Source organism: Passer montanus, unplaced genomic scaffold (assembly GCF_014805655.1).
Source record: "Passer montanus isolate IOZ18808 unplaced genomic scaffold, ASM1480565v1 scaffold18, whole genome shotgun sequence".
NCBI lineage: Eukaryota > Metazoa > Chordata > Aves > Passeriformes > Passeridae > Passer > Passer montanus.
The window spans coordinates 11742463-11759413 of record NW_024365381.1 but is presented as its reverse complement, the minus strand read 5'-3'; the positions used below and the strand labels follow the sequence as shown (position 1 = coordinate 11759413).

At 39.4% G+C, this 16951-nt stretch overlaps 1 protein-coding gene across 1 annotated transcript in view; it reads right to left on the bottom strand.

Moving 5' to 3' along the window:
- LTK (leukocyte receptor tyrosine kinase) overlaps positions 1-2670 on the bottom strand; it is a 95264-nt gene extending 92594 nt beyond the window's left edge. Inside the window, exon 1 of the mRNA XM_039704825.1 lies at positions 2563-2670. Coding sequence (XP_039560759.1) covers positions 2563-2605 — 43 coding nt within the window. The 5' untranslated portion in view covers positions 2606-2670. The remainder of the gene's footprint in view (positions 1-2562) is intronic.
- Positions 2671-16951: the final 14281 nt, after the last annotated feature.

Here is a 16951-nt window from a genome sequence, read left to right as displayed (position 1 = left end):
TTGGAAAGGACTCTTGAGAAATCCTGACAAAGTGCCTCTACTAATATTATCTCATGGACTGTGGTTATGCTCAATAGCTGAACTCTGAGCAATGCCATAAACATGACCACACATTTGAAAAGGGTTTGAGGTTTGCTCAGGATGTATTCTGTGCTGAAATTTTGCAGATTGTTGGCTCTCCACGTTCAAAGGCAAGAGTATGACATCTAGCCAAGCACAGCCTGGTTTCTCACAGAACAGAAAAGGACTGACCTACCCACTCCTTAGCAAGCTCAAGTAATCAAAAGAATATAATCCAATATGAAGGTTCAAAGTAATACTGGTGCTTAAAATAAAAAGAAACTTCTACCAGACATTCATTTGGTGGCTTTTTTCACCTTCTTCCCAACCACCTACTGAGACCTGAGGCTTGTGTGCAACCACAGACTCAAAAGGACTGTGAAGTTGTTTTGACACTGAACAATGTATACCTGTGGATTAAGTATTTTCCTGGTTTTGTTACCTTTGCTTTGGTGGTTCTTTTTCTGAAGATTTTTTCCTGCTATTGTTCTCTACAACCTTCTGAATTTTCTCATAGTGTCTTAATTTTTGCACCAAGAGGACTTGCAACACCCTCCATTGTTTCCATGAGCCAAAAATTGTCAGTGGATGGGAACTCTGCAATCATCCTTTTATGACAGACCTCATTAGAAATATATACACCAGCCAGGAAAATAAAAGAGTGAGAAGAAGACCTGCAAATTCCTTCATCACTTAGAACTTGGACTTTCCAAATAAAGAAGGAAATGTAAAGCCACTCCAAGAATATGCTCCAGTAAAAATTGTACAGTGGAAAGACAAGTGGTTTTTAAACTAATAGACTATAGAGTCTGAGAGCTGACCACAAATAATTATATTTGCTTATGGGGGCTAATTATATTGGCCCCCATAGTGAAGCAGGCAACCCCCATGCGAAAATTGTGACAGCAGTTACATAGTTAAATGCTCTTGCATTGAAATCTCCTCCAGTGATTGAGATTATTTTTGGCAGAATATTGGACAGAGATTGTAAAATGTACATTTATTTTAATTTAGTTCTTTACTTACTCTCTATGTAACACACCCATTTCAAAATCCTTTTCCTAATACAGACATGCTTCATATCACACACTTGGATATACAGCAAATATAATTATTATTCCTTACATTAACATTACTTGCATGTTGAAAGCCACTCCACGAAAAACACTGGAAAGATACTTAGCAATTCTTGATGAGACCACATGCCATGAAGGCTGAGCCTTTAGGGACATACAGCTCTGCTTGCATGAGGTACAGTTGTCCTGAGACCCTTCAAAGGTAAAACAACCTCCTTCCTCCCAACAGAAATAAAAGGCCAGAAAAAGCCTGAACTCAGAAACTTTGTGCTATGCCTTGGCATGCAATTGTAAATAGAACTAAATTATAAAACCTGCTTAGAAACTGACGACACAGTGTGTCTGCATATAAAAGTAAATTCCTACAAGTTCATCATTTAGCCAGAGAGAGAGGAAGGGCACTGCTCTACCACAACCTAGCACTAGCACCCAGCAACCTGTCTGCCTTTCCTCCTTCCCTGCCTGGAACTTACACGATCTGTTACACTGAGAAATACAAAGTGTCTCCTGATCGTGTCTAAGGGTCACGTTGTAGTCGCTGTATCTACACTGGGGGTACTATTGTAACTGCAGCTTTCTGAGAAGTTCAGCGTGTCCTGATAGAGGCTTTTCTTTCCTAATATGCACAACAAATTTGCTTGCCACTGTGCACATATAGTAAATGTGTCCCACTCCTACCTTTTTCTCCCATCATTGGTTGCATGCATGCTGACACCTCCCCAACTTCTCTCCTATTCCTGCAGCTTCCCTCCTAATATCTCTTTCTCTCCTACTGTCATTTCCTTTCTTTTGTTGTACTTCAAAACCAAAGCTGATAGTGACAAACAGAGCAGCACAAAGATTCCTTTCAAAACTTAGCCTGAGAACCACTTTCTCTGTGGGAGCTCATAAATCCACCTTTCGTAGTCCCAGTACTTACTCCTCTCTTTATCAGCGTCCCTCACCTCTCTGCTCAGACAAAGCATCCTCTCCAAACTACACCTTTTCCTGTAAGCAACATCCACAACTCCTGGAGCATTACTCTTATCCCCCTCTCCAAAACAGCCCCGAAGAAAACAATCCAGCAGCCAGAGAAGCAAAATGGTCCTAGGGTATGGCTGTTATTTTCATGCCAAACCCTCGTACAGTGACTGCCTGCATCCAGCCTCAGAGCCTCGAGAGCAGCAGTTTTTCTAAAACTACAGATTGCCTGTTCATTTCAGTGAACAAAATTTACTTACAATCAAGATTTCTTTTCCTGCATGTCACCCATATGTTTCATGCCAGTACTTTCAAACCCCAACCCCCCCTTTTTTCCTACTGCTCTGAAAATAATGCTTTTCTGGTTTTAGTGGTAAAAGGGAAGGGGCAATGAAGTCTGAGCCTATGGGTCGAAGAGGGACTTTGAAAATAAGAAGATGAGAGGGAATAAAAATAAGTTCCTTACCCACTGTGGTGAGCCACAGCAGCAGCTGTAGTAGCCGGTTCATGGCTCTGCGGGGTGCGGGCTGGTCTCACCCGGGTGCGCGGCTGGGGAGGGGACGTGCCAGGCTCTTCCTGCGGGCTCCGCTGGGGCTCTGAGACCGCGCTCGGGCTCCTGCTGCCTTGGAGGAAAATTCCCACCTCCTGCTCGGCAAGGCTCGTATAGGTCCTAGAGCCACCCTCCCTTCCTTGCCTCCTCCTCCCGTTTTGCATACGGCTCCTGCACGATCAGCAAATTCACAATGCAGTTGCTTCAGACACGAACACATCCATCTATAAATTCTCAGGCATTAGTATTCACCAGGACAAGATGAATTCATAGTTTAACTGGGTCGTTCCCCTCTCTCCGTCTTCCCTTGCAGCTGGCCCAATGACACACTCGAGACTCATGCACCCCCCTGGACTAAGCTCGGCTCATACTTAAGACGATAGAGAGGATTCCCACGGCCTGGAATTGTGTTCACCGACTGCCCTGAAAGAGAAATTGGACCTATGTACACAACCTAGATTCCCACCTTTCTTCCCTTAGCGTCATTTATAACCACTCAGCTCCCGAGCAAGGCAGGCTCTGTTGGAGACACACAGTGAGGACCTGCAGCACAGCACAGCGCGGGCTCTCCCCCTGCGAGCTTGGGCATTCAGTCTTTAAACACTTCGCTCCAAACTCCCTCTTCTTCTGGACCATCAGCATTTCAACTGCACTAGTTCACCTTCAATCTCTTTGCAGGTGTCTTTCCTTCATGGGAAGTTTATTCTAAAATGGATGTTCTTTTTATAATCAGAATGCATTCTTTATGACTAATTCTCCAGGTGGATACACTTGCTCTGAATTAGGGGTGCTTTAGCCCAAATTACCATAATTTATTGTGGTTGTTATGAATTTAACAGGTAGTACCTGAGTCTTGAGTAAAATACCATTCAAAATGTAGGAACTGGAGAGATTTGGAACTGACCTGAATTAAAGCCCTTATATGTCTGATGGGACTGGCACTTTCAAGGCAGAAGCTTGCATTCCATGTTTAATTGTGGTTCATAAAATAGGCTAAAAATTTAATTAATTTACTTAACCTTCTCTGAGTTTTCCACTGATATCTATGCAGCACTCAAGGGTAGATTTTATTTTTGCATCTTAATAATTTATCTGGAAAATAATTTATCTAGAAAATTGATTTTTGTTCAGCAACATATTGTAACTTCCAGCAGATTTAGAGAGGCATATTTTTTAACACAATCTGGATGATTTGGAAGTAAACATCGTTCTGAGGCTTTCCTCTATGGCCACATCAATTACAAAAGTATGGTAGCAAGAAGGACAGACATTATTAGTTACTTACTAGTTAAATTTACATAAACTGTCTCCTAAGCAAAATCATAGACCAAGACCAGAAATAAAAATTTTAAAAAACACCTTAAAAATAAAAAAGAGAGAGGGAAAAAAAAAAAGCTGCCAGATTTCCATTTCTTCATAAATAAATATCTTGGCCGAAGCTCTGGGATTACAAAGCAAGTCATTTTTTACTCCCAATTGGTAAAAAATGGAGGCACCTCAAGAAATTTCCATACTTACCTAAACCCTCCCATGAATAGAAATATAAACAATCTGTATCTTCAAGGAACTGGTAGCAGCAGCAGTCACTGTTTCTGTTAATACTGTTTTAAGAAAATTTGCACTTTCCATGGTTATGGAACTGGTTTTCATTTAGTTTGGCAAAGACAGATGAATTCTGAGGCTCATTACAGAAATGTGAGGCATTCTATAAAAAATAGATGCACGTGATACTTTTAAGCAGAGGGCAAAAGCAGAAGATAAGGTGACTAATCTCTGACCAGTTGCCTCATTAAACCCTTTTGAGAGGCTAAGTCCTTGCTAAGCAAAGTAGACTTTGTCCTACTGGAAGGTCCACAGTTCCTCAACAAGATAACCCATGTCTGTCAAGCAAAGGATTCATCCAGACCAGACAGAAACTATTATTTTAGGGAATCAAAGATTTTAAAGATAAAGGACAGAACACAGCAAAACACGTGTTTCACAATGAAAAGCATGACAAGATATACAGAGTATGAAAACAATACAAGTTAGAACAGTGCCCAGTGTTTGGAAGTGGGATAGGAATTAAAAGCAAGTGCCACCCACCAACAGTGTGCAAGTGATAAAAAGAGCATGCATAGAGAGGGAAAATGCCCAACAGCACCAAGAGAATGACAGCAACACGACTAATGCAGAGGAAACCTCTGTAGAAGTAATTAGGAGCAGTGGACAATGCTGCATCATCAGATGGCTGAATTGCCAGTCTGGAAGAAACTGGTACAATTACAAGATTTTAAATTGGGCACTTATGCACTAGAACACTGCCAGAATCTGGACACCAGCAACTAAAAAACACACTGGTCTTAAAGAATGATACATCTTTGGCTCAGCAGCACAGGAACAACCTACTGGAGCCCAGGAGAGGGAAGAAGAGGTGCTTGTGCTATTCTTACATTCATCTGAGGGCATCCACTATTGCAAACCCATCACAGAAATCTAACCCATCTCAAAATCAGGAATGGGATTGCAAGATAAGTTCGCACCATGGTACCAACAAAATGCCTCAGAACTGAAGGGGGACGAGGCATTTAGCTGCTAAGGAAGCAGAACTTCAGCAATGAAGGTCTGGTCAGTGCCATAAAAAAGGAGTTTTCACTTATATGTACACTTGGGACAAAAATCATAAACAGTGGGAAACATTTCCCACATAAAAGAAGAAAGTATTGATTGGTGATTGCTCCAAAGGACATTTCTACATGGGACACCAAGCAAGACAAATGTTCATGTAGCTCCAACACCACCTTTGAAAGACACTGTTCCCTCTTGGGCTGCATGTTGCATAGAAACATACAGCACATTCTTGGTAGCATATCCAGTACAAAAGTCTGTATCGTGATATTTTGGTCTAAGAAAAATGTGAGAAAAAACACAGAGATTTCATATGAAAATGAAACCTTATATGAGAAACAAGCTGTAGGGTGAAAGCTAAAAAATATTCCTTATGATGGAATAAGCAGAGCAGGGTGAATGGGATGAGATGGTACAGACTGGGCACACTAAGATGAAGGAGTACAGAATTATTTGAAACAAACACAATGTAAAGAAATTTCAGCCTGCCTCAGCATCCTAAAAACTTGTCCACAAAACTCTTTAACAGACATAGGATTTGACTACTACAAAAACATCTGGAAAACTGAAGACATCAACCAAAGATGTCTCAGTGACAGAGATGGTACTTAAGCAGAAAACTAATTTGTCTTTGTATTCTTCTACTGAGAATATTGATAATTTTTTTGAAGTTGTATAGTCAACTATAACTTTGAGACCAGTCACTTATCCATAAAATAAACTTGGTGTTAGTGTAAACAAATAAAGAAAAAAATTGGCTTTACTCCACAGCCGTTAAAGCTTCATGTCTTCATGCATGGAAGAACGTTGTGAGCTGAAACTGGTCATAAAATTCTTTACAGCCTAAGGGACCTGGAAATTTTCAGCCTAACCTTTCCCACAAGCAAAAAAGCTACAAAGTATTTTGGTTTCAAATATACGATTTTAATGTTCCATAAAAACTAAGCACAATCTGATGATGGTTAGACACATGATCTCTGGAGTACTTTACAAAGGAATTATTAAGAAAATATATCCAGAACCAGATTTTATATCTGTTGCACACACAAGCTCTTAAAGAAAAAATATCTGTCTGGGGTCAGAGAAAATGTGAACTTTGAATGCTACAGCCATCGCTAGGGGCACACCCCTACAAAAAGTGATTGGGGCCAGTGCCACAGATAACACCAGTTTCTCCAAGTGGTGCATAATAGCTAAAAGTCAGGCTTTACCCCTTAAAATTACAATGGGTTTAAAAGGATTAAATTTAATTGTTAAGTGTGACTTTGTTTCAACATAAATTAAATCCTCACACATCAGGGGGGAAAAAAGTTTTAAAAATAACATGCACAGAACCATTTACAGATTTAAAATCTAAAAATAGGACCAATGATATTTTACACCAGCCTCAGATGAACAGCAAGTTTGAGGCTATTGTGTTATGCTTATTGCACAGGACAGAAGGAGAGGTAAAGATGTAGGTTGTGGAAGAAGGGAAAAATATCCTGATGCCCTAGAGCAAAGGCATCATAGATTTTTCACTGCTGCAGGAGAAAACAAACTTATTTGTGTCCTAGACTGTCAGATTCATTCCTATGTAGAAGAAAAGCTAAAAGTCATTTGTCCGTGACAGTACTATCCTTGCTGCATTTTACAGTACCTGTGTTAGTAATGTTTGACAACAAGATACCTTTAATGAACAGGAGATTTAGCAGTTTGCAGCGAAGTACGTATGAGGCATGTCTCTCTAAGTCCCCATTATTTCCAGCACAACAGGTCAGTAGAAAGCAGTGTCAAAATAATCAAGCACCTACTAATGAAAGATGATAGAGGCCATATTCAGCCCTGTTAAATCAGAGCATGGCATCAGCAAAGCATGGCGTGTCATTTGCTGACATTTCATTCAATGGAAAATTGAAAACAAGAGTGTCTGTGCTAATAAGAATGGATGTCAAGAGCCCCTGGGGACTTGTAGCTATCTGAGGAGACAGATAACGAAAAACAGCAATCCAAAAAATGACTTGAAGTACCATGCCATTTGCCCAAGACAGAAAATTTACATCTGTGAAAGCAAAACAGGCAAAACAACAGAATGAATGCCAAGACAGTTCAAAAGTCACAGAAGTTCCTCAGCACCTATGGAGGTAAAAGCATTCTTCTTTCAATACCACCTTAAGCTCATAGATACCTGAATGACTCATGATTTCTTGCTGAGACCCTGAGTTTAAATCACAAGTCATCCTCCACAGCAATGGCTGAACCATCTGCTCTTGCAGCAACTTCACAGAAGGCACTTAGTGTTTCCTATAAGGGCCTGATGTTAGCTAGTACAGAAACCAGGTTTGAGGGATAGCTGCATCTCAATAAAGTACTACATACCAGCCACACAGCAACTCTTCGCTGATCTGTAAGGGGATTCAAAGAGTGGCATGGGAATCAACATGCAACATTTTCTTCAACCAAAAGAGCACTTCACCTGATGTTTTCGCTACCTGCCTTATGTTTTCTAAAAAACTGTCAAGATGTGCTGTAAAAACATTTAAATAAGAAGATAGGGACTATAAACAACAGTGGATTTTAATAGAAACATTTTTCAAGTGGTCTTGTTGATTGATAGTGTGGATTAGACAGGTTAAATGAGTTCAAAGAGAATGTGTGTTGAATTTTTATTTTTTATAATATAGCCACAAAATTTTATTCAAATTCAGAGTCAGTCATTTCTATAATCAGCCATATTCCTGTTCAAGTAATACATTTTTGACAGTTTCAGATGATGTGGTGTCATCACCCTCCTAAGTTAATCATTTATTAGTGTTTCATGCATATTTCCAACACTCCAGCATGCTGTTCTATTGTTCCAGCTTTGGATACTCTTGAGTTGTTTCCATATGTTACTACTTATGCAGGTAAATGGACCACAGAATACCAAATGGAAGGGACCTTAAGGATCAGCTGGCCCAAACTTTACTGGAAAATGCACTGTGTAGACAAGATGGACCAACACCCTGTCCAGACAAATCTAAAAAGTGTCCACTGTTGGGGAATATACCACTTTCCAATGGCTGATTGTTCTTGTGAAAAATCTTGCTCTAGTGTCTAATAAGACTCTCTTTTGGAGTAACTTGCACCAATTACCTCTCATCTTCTCTGTGTACTGCCTTGTGAAAAGGGAGTCTTCTTTTCGCCACCCTTTAAATACTGGAATATGGTGATAAGGTCTCCCTTACGCCTTCTTTTTTTCAAGGTTGAACAAACCCATCTTTCTTAGCCTTCCCTTATACAGCAGGCTTCTCAGTTCTCTGATAAGCTTTCTGGACCTTCTCTGGACCCTCTCCAGCCTGTTCACACCTTTTGTGCATGGTAGGGACCAAAACTGAGCACAGTATTCAATGTGTGGCCTTCCAGGCCCCTTTAATGTCTTATTCAAACCCATGGATTTAATCTCAATATATTCCTTTAGGTCTAACAACACATACGAGATTCAGCTTCTATACTGAAAAACCCACAAAATTATGCATTACAGGTGAATAGCACTGAAGAAGTCCAAGCAGCTGATCAAACCAAACTTGATCAGTACTGACTTTTTCAGTGAGAATATCAATAGCAAAGTACCAGAAGTAATGCAGACATACAGTAGCTGTGCCTGGATTCAGAGGTCCATGGAAGACTGAATTGTACAAGGCCAGCTTGCAGGCAGAAAAATCTTTGCCCTCTCATCCATTTGATTCTGAGTCTGTCTGTCCGTCTGCCTCTCCTGGTTGAAAAATAAAACCATGAGTGTGACTGACATTTACACATTGGAGTAAAAGGAAAAGCTCTTCTCACTTGCATCTGACAACTGGGGACCGAAGGATAGAAAAGGACTTTCAAAGGTTGGTAGGAAAAAGGGCAGGAAGAGAGAAAGGATTTTATATACTTGCTGTTCTGAACTGATCATGTGGCTAAGTGGTGAGTAGTTGTGCACTGTTTTAAGGAATCAAGACCAAAATTTTCTTTAAGAATCACTATAAATTTCTGTCATATCTGAATTGTTCCAGAAATTCTTCTGGTATTTCACTTCTGGGCTATGAGGAGACAACTAGCTACTTCATTCTTAGGTATGTGGCTCAGTATTTGTAGTTGAGTCATTAGCACTCAATCTGCTGCATCATCATCATGTGCATGATTGTGCCAAGAAACAGATGTGGCAGATGTAGTCACAATTTGCTTTGCTGAAGATCAACACAAAGCCCAGCAGAAAGCAAGGATTAATTATGCCCTTGCCTGCTCCTTGTCACTCCTACCTCTTGAGCTAGAGCAGCATGTTCTAATTGTGATGGCTGCCTGTTACTACTGAGACTTTCAAGGGTGTGTTTCAGGTGACTCCTGGAGATGTCTAGAACACTTTGTCTCAAACAAGTTCCTTCAGCAGCTTTGGTAATGTGTGTGTGGTTGCACAAAAATATCTCAGCCCTTACAAGCTTTTTCCTCTAGAGGCTGTTAATGCATCTATTATTATATTACGCTTCCATCATAACAATTTCTACTCAGACTGCTCATTAGTCACCTCCTAATGATATCACAAACCTAGTCTCTGTATAGGCAGAGATTTACTATCTCTGCAGATTCCTTCAAAACCTTTTGTTTTCTCCCTTGTTCCTTTTCTTCTTCAATGAGAAGAAATATTCATAGTCCTCAAGAACTTTGGTTTTCATATGTGTGGTAGGAAAGTGCTTATTGTTCTTTCCTAGAAGAAATAGAAACTTGAAGCACAAAGATATGAACAAGAAAGTCTTAAAGGCATTTAGATACCTAGGCAGACAGATACACAACTGATCCCTTTAATATCAACTGGATTTAGGCCCTAGAAAAGGCAAGCAATGAAAATGGTGCCTTCAAATATTGCTATTGTCAGTTAAGGGAAGACTCCTAGATTTCTTCCAACTTCTGCCAGATCTTGAACTGAAAGGTGTTGGATTGATAGCCTGAGAGAGAGTAGCTCTGGAAATCCTGAAAAAGGATTTGCCCTCCTAGACATACTTGAGCAACACTAGCATCTTATAAATTTTGTGACATTTGTGACAATGAGGCACAACTGTTAAGAGTGACTGGTAGTCTTTACTTCCATCCAACCACTGGTCTCTCTATCTGCTCTGTTCTTAAGCCTGTTCTTTTGTATCATATTGAGTTGTTAGTGTGGATTTTAATCAGTCATAGATATGTTTTATACTTTCTATCTTAAATGTAAGGCACAGCTCTGCAACCTGAGATTAAATAGAGGGAAATATACACATTTAGGGGTGAGGAATAAAATCCTACCCAGCCATGCCATTATGTGGTATGTCCAGTTCATCTTCTGGTTCAGGATGAAGGATGGAAAAATGTGAGTCTATTTGCACTGAGCAGACGTCAGATGTCAATAGATTTCAGTCAGTCCTCAAGTCAGTTCAAAGCCATCTTCTGTACTAATCCTTTAAGCTTTTTGTGTTACCTCTGAGGGACACTGCTACAGAGAATACATCTCGTTTCCTACAGAATTTCCATAATACAGTATTCTAGACACAGGGCTATTTTTGCAGCCTGTGAGTGCAGCTTTACACTTGATTCTGGCAATGTTGCCTTTAAAACTACTGATTTTTTTGTGTACACTCTCACTTTCCCCTTGTAGCACTGAGTCACTTTTTGGTTCCTAAAGCACCTGCTATAAGTACAACAATCACATGGGGGCTTAGAAGGGCTGTAGAGGCTCCTGGTGAACTTCACAGCTTAGTATGGTGAGGAAAATGCTTTCATCTACACTCAGAATTGATCCCTTGCAGAAAAGGTCTTGGATCTTACTTCCTGTGCTCTTAGCTTCACAAGACCTCCTTACGCCCAGCTTTGTGAGTAGGTAAACAATGAATAAAATGCATTTGCAGTCCTCAAAGGCTGGTTTCTGTTTTTTCTGATGTAAACATTAGATCTCAAAATATCACTGGTCAAGATTAATACAAATACCATTAACAAAAGCACCATGATCATCATGAATGCAGTCATAATGACTACAGAGCCTTTAATGCTCCCATCCCAATACAGTGGCACCTGCAACCCTAAATAGGATTCAAAAAGCAAACTAGACAGAATGATTTTGATTAAAGTATTTTTAAGAACTTTTTAAGAGCTGCAGAAAGAAACATAACACAGAGTTATATTTTGAATACTGTGCTATACCAGCATGAAAGTACATCTAGAGAAAGAGATTAAAGAATCTTTCCACAGAATGAAATGATGTAGGGCAGAAGGATAAATTCAAGTTAAGGAAGGCATCCAAAAGCAATAACAGCTGCCACCACTCAATCTGTCCCTGTTCTATGCAACACACAGGTAGACTGAAACATTTTGGTTTATAGAAGTGCAAATGGGGAAGCCACTACCAAGCAACACTGTGATAAATCAGGATGGTGGAGGGGTGGGGAGGAAAGGGGCAAAAAAATTTCGGCTACATAAACAAAGGCCTGAAGGTTACACTACAGCTTGTCATTTATGCCTCTACTATGCTGAGTTGCACTGCATTTCTGTTGGTTTGCTGTTACAGAGCTGTCAATGTTTCATTAACATTACACTGAACCATGCAGATATTCAGTCTCATGTACAATAGATGTTTTCATAGCTACTGGGGATTCTGTTTTTCCCTTTGATGAGGAACAACTTTATGGCAGTACTCTCTGGATACATAGCTAGTAAACTACAGGCTGTATCACATGACTCCATGCTAAATATGCTGTCAAGAAAGAGCAAGATATTCTATTTCAAGACTGAAGTTTTACATCTTTTCTCAGTTGATCCTTACTTCAGCATTGTCAAATCTCTCCCAAAGCTTCACACTGTGTTAGAGATCTCCTCATGGCCCTGTTACTCTGATTGGAAGTAATGACCCTATGTGAGCATACATTCCCCGTGGATTCCAATTCTCGAATTCAAGTGTGCATAGCACAATATAGATGTTCTTGAAAACAAAAATAGATACTAAATGCAATACAAACAACTGACAGTTGATGTATCTGTCACTATTTATAAACACAAATCATACAGTGGCAAGTTTCAGGGACCTACTTTCTTCTCCATGATTACTCTGTTTTCTGCATCAACTTTCCAATTTGTCAAAAGCTAATTACCATCATCCTCTAAGCGGGCTGCAAACACTGACTGTGTTGTCCTTCATTGTAGAACTCCAGTTTTCAGAGATAATTACATTGTCAGTATATCTCTCCTAAACCAGAGGAGAAACCAGGAAATGCATGGAAAATCAGCTATTAGTGTAGATTATTGTAACATATTCTTAAGGTAAGTCATTACTGCAACCTGTCATCTCTCCTGAATTACAAGAGACACCAGTAATTACTCTTAGATTTCAGAAGCCTGGTGAACATAATGACATACATTTGTATTCTACATGCTTATTTTACCAAAATGAGATTCTCAAGCTCATTAAATAAATTCCAGAATTTTCTATCACACCAGGAAAAGACTTAAGTGTCAAAAAGAAAATGTAGCTGGCCATAAGGCCAACTTCTGTTAAAACGTCTGTTTTTTCATGATTTTCTATTCAACTTCATTTTCAGATATATTGTAGAAAATGAGTGCTAAGGCTGGTTTGTACTTTGCACAGAATAATCAGCCAGAGTCTTTCCCAAAAGCTGTGAATATAAAGCAAGAAATCATTTGGCCAAGCGTCAAATACTCAACAGGTCTTTCTCCTCAAAGAGCAAGATGCCTTGCATAAGAAATGCTTTGGCACAGATTCTGGCTATAGCAAACAAAAATTATTTTTCAAATTTGCATAACCCTGATTTTATAAAAGTGTGTTCTCTTTTGAGGACCATACTCCACCACCCCACTACCTCCTTGGAATTCTCTCACAAAACAAAACCTGCTCCAGCTCCAATTTTTAAAAAGCAAATTTCTGCATACTCACAGCCATTACAGGGGTCTGATATTGCAAGTGTGGTTACAGTGGATTTAGGTGCACACTAATAATAGTTGTTAAAGGTGACCATCTGATTACCAGGAAGCAACAGACCACCAATTCATGCAGAGAAACCACAAACAGTAAATTTACCTCAAAAAATTATCTGGTGTAGGTAGCCAGGTGAGGAAGCATGTGCATTAAGAAGCAAGTACAATACTGTCTTCTTCATCCTCAAATGCTAGGAAAAGCAACTCTGGTTGCAAAATGTCTTCACAAACTCTGTCTGCTTAAATGATATTTGCTCTGAGTGCTATAATACCCTGGGTTAAGTGTTCCCTTAAACACTTGTGATGGCATTTTCTTCACCATTTCAATCCAAAAGGCCACACACTCAAAACCTATAACTTCTTGATGACCTTGCCATGTGCAGATGGCAGTGGTTTGGATAATGTGTAGGTACCGAAGTCAGAAGATACTAGAGTACACCATATTACTGGCTACTTATGAAAAGAATTCAACCCCATTTAGGCAATGTTATGAAGGCCAAATCCCCCTAAGCTTTAGTTGGACCAGAAGACACTGCTGCACACTGAATGCAGCAGACAAAGAAGACAGACAGCAATGGAAAAGTGTTTTGTACAGAAAAGACATCTGTGCCCATGGCACTCGAATATGTAGCAAATCCACACCTCTCAAGCAATGTCAAATGGTCTGTTGTATGCCCAGATCCAAGTTAGAGCTACAACAGACTGAGGGGTCACACCAGCTGCTGCTGCTTGTGGACATAAACCATTGAAGAATATTTCCCAAGTAATCTCTGAGGAAGAAAGCTGCAGGAACATTCTGAAGTGATATTTGCTTGGTCAGGTAACAAAGATGATCAGAAAACAGCACAGAAATTCCCAGGGTCTTGATACAGCAAAGTATTCTTTGCTAACAGCTGTCTGAAATGAGATGGCTGAGCTGAACTTTTCTGATGCTGCCTAATCCAGGACTAATTGAAGCAAGAGTGAACTTTCTCATCAGCTTCTCTGAAGGTTTTATGCTTCACTACATAAGACAACAGATATTTCTGCAATCCCTTAAAATTTACTATGGAAGGATACCACAGTGGGTAACATTTACAGAGCTGCAAAAGTTAACTATCTGGTTCATCATGCAAAAACCAAGTTTCCTTGCTGTTGCAGACAAAGAGTTCATTTCAGTGTGGTGTTTAAACTCATGGTTAGGCTGGATTGCATCTAGGTTTTTATGGACTACTCTTACTGTATACAGTTATTCATATCAAAGACCTCTATTCTTAAACTGAATAGCAACTGAATTTGGTGTAAGGCTTCTGTCCCTATAAACCTAATTACTGCATGGTCCTAAAAATTTTACTTCCACAGCTGTCCATATTTTCAACTTAACTCCTACAGTTTTGACATCTGTAGCTTTTCTCTTCTCACATCTTTTGCAACAGCTCTTTCAGTATCACATTCAAATCTCACTTACCACTCAGGATGAAGCTCCAGAACTTTGAAACCCACTTTAGTCTTAGACTGATGGTAGATGTTGCATGTGTCTGCATCTGTAAGTAAATATATAAAAGAAGGCAATAAAAGGTTATACCACAAGTTTATAGAAACTTATATGATCACTTTAACTCATCATACCCCTGAGTTTCCTAAGGCCAGATTTCTTTCTGATGCAATTTCTCTACAGCTGAAAAAAAAAAATCCCACCAGAGCTGTATCAGAGCTGTTTTCTTTTTCATCTTGTGAGTGGGCTTTGTGGCAAGTAAAGGAAAGCAACTGTGAGTCGTTGTCTTTCATACAGGAGAGGGAGAAGGGATAAGTTCTCTTGCAGGAGTACACCAAACGACTAGTGTAATTACCATGCACAGAAATTATTAAACTTTACATTTCATGGAAGCTATCAGAAAAATTAGGTGGGTACATAGGTTTAATACACTCATATAGGCAGAAACAAACTCACACAGAGATCTTAAGAAACTTTTCCCAGCTTAAATAACAGGTGACATTAGGACAGTGAAGATAACAAGAAATAGAGTCTTCTTAAGTCTATCTGTAATTTGGTTTAGGCATGGGGCTTCAGCCCAAAATTACTGACATGGACCCCATGGAAAACCAGTGATAACAGAGAAGATGGGAAAGCCCCTGTCATATTTTCAGTCTGTCATAATTTTCTAAAAGGGAGTAAAATTCATGCTTAAGAAAATATTTTGGGAGTTGAGATTTATATTAGGAGTGCAAAGTGTATAAGCATTGTTTTTAGGTGAGAAAGGTGATCTGGACATTAATTTCTTGGTCCTTTTCCACTTAACACTCAAAATTATAAACTCATTCCCTGAATGTTTAGCATTTGATAGATGGTTCTACTTTAACTGGACCCAAATAAGTATTACGCAGTAACTAAGAAAAAAATACCGGTGGGGTTTTTTACTTCTCCACTGTCTCCAGCTTTCTCTTAATTTCTCATTGTTGAACAAAAATACAATAACTTGCCCAAATCATTAAGTTCACTGTTTAAGGAATGCTTAGCAGTAGTAGGAACTTAGGCTGTTTATTCACTCAAATCCTAAATAAACCATTTGTAGCAGTTTTGATGAATTTGATTAATCTCCACAAATAAGCTAATTTTATTTCTACATACTTTCGCATTAAGAAGAAAAAAATGCCAAAATTCAGTCAAAAATGTTTAACTTGTGATTTTTCCTGCACCAACAGGTGGTGTCCAGCTTCCTGGAAAACCTGGTCATAGGATCAGGTCTGTTGACTTTACATCAAAGAGGTTAACCTCTGACAGGTTTGTTTCCAATACCATAGGGTAGGAACAGGCCAGCAGCAAGTGAGACAACTTTGTGGTCAAATATTGTTTCTCTTTCAACTGGATTCTCAGCTGTAACAAGTCCACAAAGGCGCCCTTCTGGCATACCAGGGCTCTTTTCATTGCTGCAGCATTCAGATGCAGCTATCTGCATTTTCCCAGACTGCAGAAATATCTGGGTTTGGTACCTAGGGCTAATCATTCAGAGGGAAGAACTGCAGCTCTGAGGTTCCAGTCTAAAGCTAAGGTTCTCCAGGCATCATTGAGGTAATAACCAGAGCACCACCATGGTTCCAGAAGTTAGTGGGGTGCAGTAATATAGAAATACACAGCATGGTGTTTCTAAGAGTGGGCCATATTGAAAAACCTTTGTTTGAAAGAATATTCCCTACTTCTCACCATCAAAGAAAATATCAGTGATGGAGAGCAGTGAACTTAAGCATTTTTGTTTTATGAAGAATCAAACATTTTGTACAACTAGCTCCAAAAGCATTTTGCCCTGATTTTACTTTGCATTGTCTTCCATAATAGGCAGAGTCTCTGAGGAGGCAACAGCTTCTGTCCTCCTCTAGACACCAGCAGCATCAGAAAAACAATGAGAGAAACAAAGCCAAATATTTTGTAGTCTGGTTGTCAAAACAATTGTATGGGAAACAGAGTCACACTTTCAAAGGCAAATGCAGGATTTGGACTTGGGTCTCCAATGTCTCAAATGGGAGAGGCAATACTACCACCTCTGGCACCTATTTTTTCCTCCAGACTGCCTGACTTATTTTTTTTATGACTGGTCCAATGTTTGATTTTTAATCTCTCTTTATAGACTAAAGATAATTAGGGAGCTAAACTGCTATTTATAGAAACCTAAAACATATTCCCAGTTGAACAAAATACTTGCTAAAAATAAAATCACCCTAGCTAATGAAAAGAGACAAAATTAACCATAGCAAATTAAAAAAGAATGGG